Raw genomic sequence first — 10,187 nt, forward strand, 5'->3', positions numbered from 1 at the left:
TAGATAAAGCCGTTCCCTGATCCATAAGCCTTATGTGAGAGGGAATCTATGGGCCCTCTGGATTTCATGTTCGTAGTGCCATCCTTCAAGATCCGGGAAGGCACTGCGAAAATAATTGATCACGAATGCTCTGGGATCTCTGCCTATCCCCAAGATCCTTAGTTTATTACAGCGCTGCTGATTCTCAAAATCCTTTAGTTTCCACTACGTATCCACAAGTTGTGCCTCATGCGCTACAGACTGTGCCTTAATCGTAGTGAGGCCCTATTCTGATACTACTGTTCAATTCTCAACCGATTTCTCAGTCCAGAATCGAATTCTCAGTCGATATCCTCTCAGCGATCTCTGAGCAGGTGTTTGGCATTCTCTGAACTGCGTCCTGAAGTTGCCTAGTTGCGGCTCTCGCTCTCCGGTTGTCTGCTAGGGTCTCCTCCCTATGAAGCATAATGACCTGATGTATGGCATCCCAGGGTAGGCGGCACATTCTTTTGTGATTGTCCTTGTGCTGGGCTATCTGAGGGGTAGCAGTCCTGTCAAAGCCATGTTGTGTATAAAGACCCATTTCAGACCTCCAAGCCCTGGCCTCCATCTTCTCTTACCAGGGAGCTTTCCCCCAGTTGACCATTCAAAGAGGCATTCCACTCCTCCCTAAGCGGTGTCACTAGCCTCTGATGAAGAGCTACTTCAGGAAACTTCCTCTTAAATGTTTGATTAGTAACATGTCCATCTTTGTAGACGCCCTTTGTATTTTTTGACCCGCCCGGGTATGTTAGTGACTAGAGAGAGCCTATCCATGAGGGCCCAGTTCTCCTTGCTCTTTGTCCACTAAGGTTATGTGGGGTGCACTAATGTTGCTTTGCACCCAGGCTTTCTCACCCTTACTCACTGAGCATATTGCCGCCTCCACCTCTGAGTTCAGCAAGGGGAGAGGGACATTAACTAATCTCAAGGTTCGGGCCAACTCCCCTGCTTTCACCAATACAGCCCCCATTAGACTTTAGGCCATCTCGAGTACCTCCAAACTACGACTATCCTAGCTAATGGTGCCCGTCATGAGCCCCTTTGTTAGCTGCACTGCTGCCACCTCATCTGCCGTAGTAGATCACTGACCTGATCTCCCTTGTCACCAAGATCTGTTGTGGGGGATGCCTCTACAGGTGCCTCCAAGGGTTGAACAGGCTCCACAAACTGCTGTTCTCCTGGGCCACAGCCAGAGGGGCATGATCTGATCGCACGCCCGTGTCCAGATGGACAGCTGGTGGCTTTCACTCCTCCTCAAGTGCAGCTGGTGATGTAGATACACCGGCTATGTTGCCGATCTCCCTTTCTCCCCCTAGGCAGGTTTTTTAAATGGACAGTGATTGACGTTGTAACCTCAGTGGAGCCGGTGGCCATATTGTTCAATCCTCCCTGCTTCTGCACATTAGCCATGATTACCTTTGCCGATAGCAAGAGTCCCTGTGTAGATACATCCACCTTTGAGCTCCCAGTCACATTGCTAAAAGAGCCACTCGACTGGTTTGTGTGTTCCAGGCTAGTGCTATGACCTGCTCCGGCCCGCCCTTGCTCCTTGTCATTCTGCTGCCCTTGGGAGCCATTCTGCTTCTGACTCTCATCCATCCGCAGCCTCCGATAGAGCCTCTGTCCCTGCCCCTTCCGCCAAACGCTACCGCCCGTAAACTCCAAACTGCTAATGCAGGCGGGCAGGTCTTACTTGTTGGACTCTTTCAGTAGACCGACCAGCCTTCTGACTTTATACCAGCACCCAGAGTCCATACCAGTACTTCAGGATTCGACCGTGGGTTTATTCTGGCACACTGTCTGCCAGATGATCATGGAGGAGAAAAGAGGGCTTGAGCTCAGCCGATCACTCGGCCACCATATTCCTATTTCTGTGTGGTTTAAATATTTTTGTTAATGTACAAATTGCTATGTAAACTGTGTGCTATCACTACCACTTCTGTGTTGCAGTAAGTTCCTCCCCCCTGCCCCCCCCCCCCCCCAAAGTTATATAAAGATTCATTTAGTGGACTTTTCTAATTTCCAGAAGTGTTAATAAATGGATCAGGTTGCCGCCTTAAGTTTGAGGGTCTCTTAAAATGTATTCCCATGCTGCCTTAAGTTAACTGTACAGTGATGCACTGCACAGTGTCTGGAATTTTTTCTTCACTGCTATATTTTTTAGGGTCAAGCGCGCTCAAGCGCTCTGGACCATGTTGTAATCTATCTGTGGGCTTCTAACCACGCCCATGTCACACCCATCACTTTCATTAGTTTGTGGGCTTGCCTTTTAAAAATCGATTGATTCCATTTGTGAAAGGCATGCATACGTCATGCCTTTTCCGGTGTTTAGCCTTCCTCAAGCACACTGGTAAACTACTGAAAACATACAAGGCTCAGTGTTTTCAGCTGGTTTCTCGACTACTTAATGTTTTAATTTCCTGTGCAGCGCGATCTCGCTGGGCAGAAGTCGAGCGCTTTGCATGATATCGACCCTGTTACAGGGATAATTGCACTTTTGCTGGTTACATGGATAATTGCACTTTTGCCAGTAACATGGATAATTGCACTTTTGCCAATAAACTTCACTGCGAGCGAACTTCTGTTTGCTTTTCTAACGCGAGCAAACGCGAGACCCGTTGCATTGCAAATGCTTGTTTTTATATGTGGTTTATTGTAGGTATTGAGCACCTGTACTGCATCAGCTATATCAAGGCATTGGAATTTGAATTTCAGCTTATATGAGCAAAGGTTGAGACTGTTGACAAAAAGATGTATGAGCACACCTTGTTTACTTGCATTGCTAAACTACTGTGCTGAAACGATAGGACGATATTTTGTCTGCCTGCTTCCTAAAGCCACTTATCAGCTCTAGTGTGTGCAGATACTAAGTCCATCTTACAACTCCCTTGTTGGAAGATGTGGGTAAGTTTGGGAGAAGAAACATCTGTGTTTCCCCAGAGACTGGCATTAGAGAGACATGGACAGCATTGGAAGGTAACCTGTCACTAGTAGGAGATGGGGAGCACAGTTGTTAAGGGAAGAGAGTAGAAAGACTCAATAGTCTAGTCTTTAGATTTCGTTTGAATGCTCCCAAGTGTGGTTGATTCCTCAGATCTGGGCTCAGTCAGTTCCAGAGAGATGAGACTAAGTCACACATAATTCTGTCTCCAAGAATCTTCTTGTTAAATCCGGTGCCTGTGATCCGATTTGATGTGCTACATTTCAAGTGTCACCTGTCAGTGTTCAGAGAGCTAGCCTTTGTAAATAATTTGAACCTGACCCCATTTACATTCTGAACACTTAGTTTATATTTTTGCTATCGCAGCTGAAAAATTAAGTGAAACCACAGCATTTCATTAAGTTTAGATTGTCTTTCAGATCACATTGGTCATGGTTGTTTTATACCCTTTAATTAAAAGCTTGTTTCTTTATTCCTCTTAGGATCATCAGCCATTTGCCAATGCTCATGAAGTACTTGCACGTTCAAGGAGCCGAGCCAACGTGTTGAATAAAGTGGAACACGCCCAGCAGCGCTGGAAGCTGCAAGTCCAAGAGCAGCGGAAATCTGTCTTTGACCGTCACGTTGTCTTGAGCTAATTTTAGTGCTTCGCAACTAGGAGCCACTGGAATGGGACACAAAGAGCATTCGTGGGAGACACTGAAGTCTTCCAAACTCTGCCTCTCCCCATATTTGATTCTGTCTTACTGCCATTCAAGTGTTCATTCGAATCTGCAGTTAGTATTTTCAGAGAGGACCTTTTGATTGAAACATACTGGAAAGTAAATATTTCGAAAGCTTATTTAAATATGTGTAAATCACAATGACTTTTGCTTACAAAATAGCAGTGGTAACACTAGACATTTTCCTGTACTTCCTGAACTGCTGCAATAGTAAGCTTTGGCTGTTAATCATGAGGACTTTAACAGTTTTTATTCCTAATTTTCGGCAGAAAAAAAGCAGTACCTATTTTCCTATCAAACACTTGATGAAGTTAATTGTTGAAAAGTGTTATGGTTTTTCGTGCTATGCTGTAATGTGAGAGCCGCACAATTATTTTCTATTGATGTATTCGACTGTTTTTTAAAATACCTAAACAGATCATGTATGGTTTAAGTGCCACTGCTATATTTCACAAAATGCGCCTATAATCCACCCTCCTATTCTACTGTAAATAAGAGCGGTGTATTTTTGATGACGGGAGAGCCCGCTAGTATGAGATAAAAAGTTGTACCAACTCACTCCATTATGCAAACGAAGAGTTACACTGACTTAACTAGTAATGCTACAAGCTAACAACTCTAAGCAGTTCTTCAGACTGGGAATCCATTGTTTTGAGAACCATGAGCCACACAACAATATTATCTTATTAGTTAGCTTATGCACTGGCCTATGCCAGAAACTGATGTGAGCATGTATAAAAGAGAATGCCTCCAGAAGAAACTAAGGCAGTGATAAATCTTTCTCGGTGACTGGATTATACACAATTAATAACCACTGCTTTCCTTAATTATTTTTTTTAATATATTTTTTTCAATGCCTCGGAAATTCTCTTCTGCTGATGCAAATTTAAAATGTACAGATAATGGAAGAAAACTTTTCTTCAATTTAATTTGGAATGTAGCATTAAAACAATTATTGGAAACATTTTTTTGTCCAAGTTTCACCTTTCCCTGTGCGTTACTATAGTAACACCCTTAGTTCACGGCACTAAATAGTCAGTGACTGTTGGATGGAAAACGGATGGTTATTTATTGTTTGTGAAAAACGAGATCGATCGATCTATCTATCTATCTATCTATCTATCTATCTATCTATCTATCTATCTATCTATCTATCCCACTGGCATTTGCCAGTAGGTAGTTGGGACCTAGTTTCCTTAGGACAAGAGTGTTTTGGTTTGCTTATAACTTTTGGTGATGAATCCTAATAAAATTTTCCCCCAAAAAATTGCCCTCTAATGTCTAGTTCTGCATGGAAAGTTTTGGGGTGATTCGTCAAGCAGGGGCAGAGAAAAAGGAGAGTGTCATAAAAAGTGTGTTTCTAGTGTTATTTCCCATAGTGATTTTGGACACAATGACAGCCCGAACTGCTGAACAGAATTACACCAAATTTGGCATAAAGTTTGATCTTGGTCCAGAAAAAATTATTTTTGTGGTTTGGTACAAATCCATTCAGTAGTTTTTGAAATATTAAAAGAAAAAGAAATAGATATCTAGGGACAAGGAACCGACAGATTTCATGCTGACATCTGAATGCCTGCTTACACTTCAACCAGGAAGTGTTGGCAGCCATTTTGGGACTTGGACTCAGCCGAGTCCCAAAGAAAGTAAGAAAAAAAGAAAACAAAAAAAGAAGGGGCAAGATGGAAATACCCTGACCTCGTAGGCCTGGTGATGGGCAGGAAGCATTTTTTTTTTATTTTTTTTAATGTTGCCGCACAATTCGTGGAGGATCAGCAAATCTCGCCAATTTTTTTATTTATTTATTTAAAAACAAGCTCAGTCTCTCTGTTTAAACCGGGCCCGGAGCAAGCTATAATAATTATATTGGGGAGGGGGTTGCATGCTGCCCCTCTTCCCATGGGCAATTACAGGCCCGTGGACTGCCACATCCCTGGAGCAAGCCAATGTTGAGAAGTGTAGAGGAGCTTCTCCTTCTCCCTCCCAGGCTTTTTTCGGCCCCCAGGACCACCATCTCCCCAGAGCCAGGCCCTTCAAATACAAAGGAGGGAGACCACTTGGCAAATCCCCATCTGGAGGCACTAAAGACCCTGAGGACCCCCCTGCCAAGCGGGCAGGGAAACAGATGAAGAAATTGCTACTGCACACAAGGATCAGCATTTTTTTGCTGCTACCTGTGTGTGGGAACAATGCTGCCTCTCACTGGATTTGGGCACGTGACAGGGACTGTGGGGCATTTAAGGGTCTCCCTGCGGGCCCAACACCGCACACTGGGTGCCCTGGATGGGGCCAGGGCACCCAGGATAAACTGGCTGGGCTCTGGGGTCCCAATGGCCAAAGTCAGCATTCAAAAATTGTACTTGTGCTCACCCTTGGTAGCTTGGTGCAGAGCATTCAGGTTATACTGAAGAGGCAATGTGTAAATCATTGTGCACGCACACACACGCACACACACACACACAGTAACACAATGGAAACACCACAGAAGAAATTCAGTATAGAACAGTAGCCAATATTTATCTGAGTCAAGACCAAAACGACAAAAATCCAACATACACAAGTCAAGTTATGAATTTTCAAAGATTAAATCAAAATGCAGTCCTTAGAAGACAATTGCTCCAACCAGAGCTATCTGGTTGCTCTGGACCGGGGCAAATCCAAAAGTGCAGTCCGACCGCAGTGGAGTGCGGGCCGGATACATAAGTCTCACAGACCCACTGACAGTACCTTTGTTGCGTCCATGCACGGTGATGATGCATTGATGCAGAGGAAGGGATGCGTTGCACTTGCAGGCAATGCATGATTTCATGATCAGGCAATGTCATTGATGCGGCGATGTCCCGCATCGATGAGTACTGGTTTTGATCCATCAGTACTGCGTAGGCCAAGCCGGGGGTGCATTGTAAGTTGGAGTCATTTCAATGAAAAGTCGAAGAGCGGTGTCCGCGGCTTTGGTGCAGGCAGTGGCAAAGCGGCAGTTCTGCAGTGGAATGTATCGGTTCCAAGTGACGTGCCGGTGTAGTTGAGTCAGTTCTTGGGCTGCAGCACCACACCCGCCCTCAAGGGCCCAGGGCTGGATTTGACACAACTTGGCAGAGCAGGACTCACAGAAGAGGAGCCCAGGTGCTGGTATCAAGAAGCAGGTGAAGTCTTTGATATACCTGAGACTTCGGGAACAGGAGGAAAGCTCAGTCAGGCCCTTGGAGAAACTTTAGATTGCAGGATATTGAGTTAGATCCAGTCCTCTCGCTGCCATGCAGGAAGTGGCAGGCATCAGGCCAACACAGCAGAGCAAACAGCAAAGTGGCAGTCCCCACTGACAGCACAGCGGTCCTTTTACCAGGTATGTCCTCAGTCCAGAAGTGTCCTGAGCTTATGGTGTCAGAGGCCCATTACTTGTACCCAAAATTACATTTGATGTAGTGAAAGAATTCTCTGAAGTGCACAAGGTTCCCTTTCGACCCAGTCCTGGCTCCAGACTAGAAGTAGAGGGTAAACAGCGCTTTGTGTGAGGGCAGGATACAGCCTGCTCAGATGTAAGTGTGGACTCTCTCTCACTCTGCCCAGGACGACTATCAGTATGCAGATGTGTCTCCTGTCACACCCAGCCCTTCCTGTTTGTGGCTGTCTGGAGAGAATGCACAAATGTAGCGGTCACCTAAACCCATATGTTTTTTCAGCAATAGGGAAGGCACAGAATGCTTAAAGTAAGAAAATGGCAACTTTCTAAAAGTGCCATTTTCAGACCTGAAATTTAAAACCCGCAAGAGATGTATTTTTAAACTGAGTCCAGAGACACCAAACTTCATATTTCTATCATTTCCCAGTTGGAAATTACTCTTAAACGATGTTTTAAGGCAACCCCAATGCTAGCCTATGGGAGAAATAGTCCTTGCAATAGTGAAAAAGGAATTTAAGAGTTTTTCACTATCTGGACATCTTAAAAGTACATATCCAACTTTTTAAATACAAGGCACCCTGCCCTCTGGGCTATCTAGGGTCTACCTTAGAGGTGTCTTACACATAATAAAAAGGAAACTTTGGGCCCCGGCAGTGGGTACACATGCCAAGTCGAAATGGCAGTTTAAACTGCACACACAGGGTCCACAATGGTAGGCCTGAGACATGTTTGAAAGGCTACTGTAGAGGGTGGCATAGCCAGTGCTGCAGGCCCAATAGTAGCATTTGACATACAGGCCCTGACCACACATAGTGCACTTTACAAGGAACTTACTGGTAAATCAAATATGCCAATCATGGAGAAGCCACTGTTAGCCTGTTTTAGACACAGAGCACATGCACTTTAGCACTGGTCAGCAGTGAAAAAGTGCACAGAGTCCTCAGGCCAGCTTAAAAGTTCAGCGCACAGTCATAACAGCAGGTCAGGAAGCAAAAAGTCTGGGGAAACCATGCCAAAAGATGCCAGGTCTAACACCCCCATTCACTAATTAGCTGGGCCCCGGATGGAGTCTCCAGGGACCCCTTCCTCTTTTACTAATTGGTTGGACCCAGGGGATGGAGTCCCCGGGGCCAAAATCAGTCCGGGGAGGGTGGCCATGTAGCCCCCACCCGTTTCAGTAATTGGCTGGACCAAGGGGGATGAGGTCTCTGGGGTCAAAATCAGAACGGGAAAGGCCAATGTGCAACCCCCTCTCCTTTTACTAATTGGGTATCCTCTGGGGAACGGGGTCCCTGGGACTGTAATTGGCCAGGGAAAGGGGACTGCGTACCTCCCTCCCCAGATGCCTGCGTATTGGGGGTGGGCCATAGTGCCTCTGGCAATCCCCCACCATGCACAGCCAAAGGCCGTGCGTGGAGCAGTCTTGGGTGTCTAGAGGGAGTTGGCTGCTGGTCCTGCTGCCAACCCCCATTGTGCATGGCCAAAATCTGTGCATGGAGCTGGGTAGGATGCCTGGGGGGGGGGGGGGGGGGGGGGGGGAAGGTTTGCTGCAGGACCCGGCCCTGCAGCCAATCCCAGCTGTGCAGGGCCAAAGTCCATTCATGTCACAGGGTTGGGTGCCTAAGGGGGGTCGGCTGCCACACACGGCCAAAGGCCATGTGCACGGGGTTGGGTTAACTAACGTAAGGTAACTTAATATGAGTTACTGCTAAAAAAAAAACTAGGAATTCACTGAGAAAAATGAAAGGTTACAGGAACTTTAAAGTTAGGAAACAGAATTAAAAAGACCTTAGAAAATTACTGAAAAAAATAAAGGTTTACGCGGACGTTATAGTTAGGTTAAAGTTTTACATGCACAAAGCCATAGAATTTCAACAGTTTTAGTTACACTTACCTAAAAAAACAGTAAATCGTGTCCTAAGGTAACTAGAACTCGCACCCTCGCCATGCACTGCTACTTACCCCACATATTACATCAAGCATGACATCTTGTATGACGTCATTCATAACATAATTGCAACATTTGACATAAAATTAGCGATTAGAAAAGTGTGCATGGCAGGGTGTATGTTATAGTTTCCTTAAGGCACAGGTTAATATAAGAATAACTGCTGAATTTGTGTGTGTATGTGTAAAACATGACCTTGGATTTTCAATGTGTGTATGTATATATATATATATATATATATATATATATATATATATATATAATCTCCATCCATCCTACTGGCGGTTGCCAGTAGATAGTTCTAGTTAGGACCTAGTTTCCATAGGAAAAATGTTTCCCAACTTGCCTATATCTTCAATGCCGGTTTGACAATTCTTCACAAAATTTTCCCCAAAAATGTTGAGCTGATTCTTGCTGTGCAGGGAAAGTTTCAGGGTGATTCGTCAAGCAAGGGCCGAGTAAAAGGGGGCTCATTAAAAGGTGTGTTTCCAATGTTAATTCCCAGAGGGATTTTTGGACACAACTACAGCCTGAACCGCTGGACGGAATTACACTAAATGTGACAAAAAGGTAGCACTTGGTCCATAAAGAGTTTTTGAGATATTTAAGGAAAAATAAATTTGTATATCTAGGTGTGTGACTAATTAGCAAATTCTTCTGATTGCGTGCAGAGATCTGATTAGCTGCCAACACTTCAACAACGAAGTGTTGGCAGCCATTTTGGGACTCTGACTCAGCCGAGTCCCAAACAAAAACATAAAAAATAAAGGAACGGGGCAGGGTATAAATACCCTGACCCCCTAGCCAACTATAACTCGCGCCCTCGCCATGCACTGCTAATTACCCCACAAACTACAGCACTCATGACATCTTTGATAACATCATTGATATCGGTGTCATATTTGCAGTAAAATTATTGAGGAGAAAACTGCAATGCGGTGGTGCGAGTTATAGTCACCAAATAATCACCCTACCTCCTATAACCACCCAACTTGTGTGGTCTTCAACCCTGTGTGGCAGGAGTTGGCACCACAGGGCTTGATCTGCAGAAAAAGCCCTACAGTCTATCCCCTAGAACCACCAAACTCCACGCCACTTATGAAGTGTTTCTTTCTTTGGTGGAGATGTGATAATGTTCCTATGCATCAAGATCGC

At 45.0% G+C, this 10,187-nt stretch overlaps 1 protein-coding gene across 1 annotated transcript in view; it reads left to right on the forward strand.

Annotated features, from left to right (window-relative positions):
* Window positions 1-4,648, forward strand: part of TMEM9B (TMEM9 domain family member B) — a 221,269-nt gene extending 216,621 nt beyond the window's left edge. Inside the window, exon 5 of the mRNA XM_069223653.1 lies at window positions 3,445-4,648. Coding sequence (XP_069079754.1) covers window positions 3,445-3,600 — 156 coding nt within the window. The 3' untranslated portion in view covers window positions 3,601-4,648. The remainder of the gene's footprint in view (window positions 1-3,444) is intronic.
* The last annotated feature ends 5,539 nt before the right edge of the window (window positions 4,649-10,187 follow it).

Source organism: Pleurodeles waltl, chromosome 3_1 (assembly GCF_031143425.1).
Source record: "Pleurodeles waltl isolate 20211129_DDA chromosome 3_1, aPleWal1.hap1.20221129, whole genome shotgun sequence".
Classification (NCBI taxonomy): domain Eukaryota; kingdom Metazoa; phylum Chordata; class Amphibia; order Caudata; family Salamandridae; genus Pleurodeles; species Pleurodeles waltl.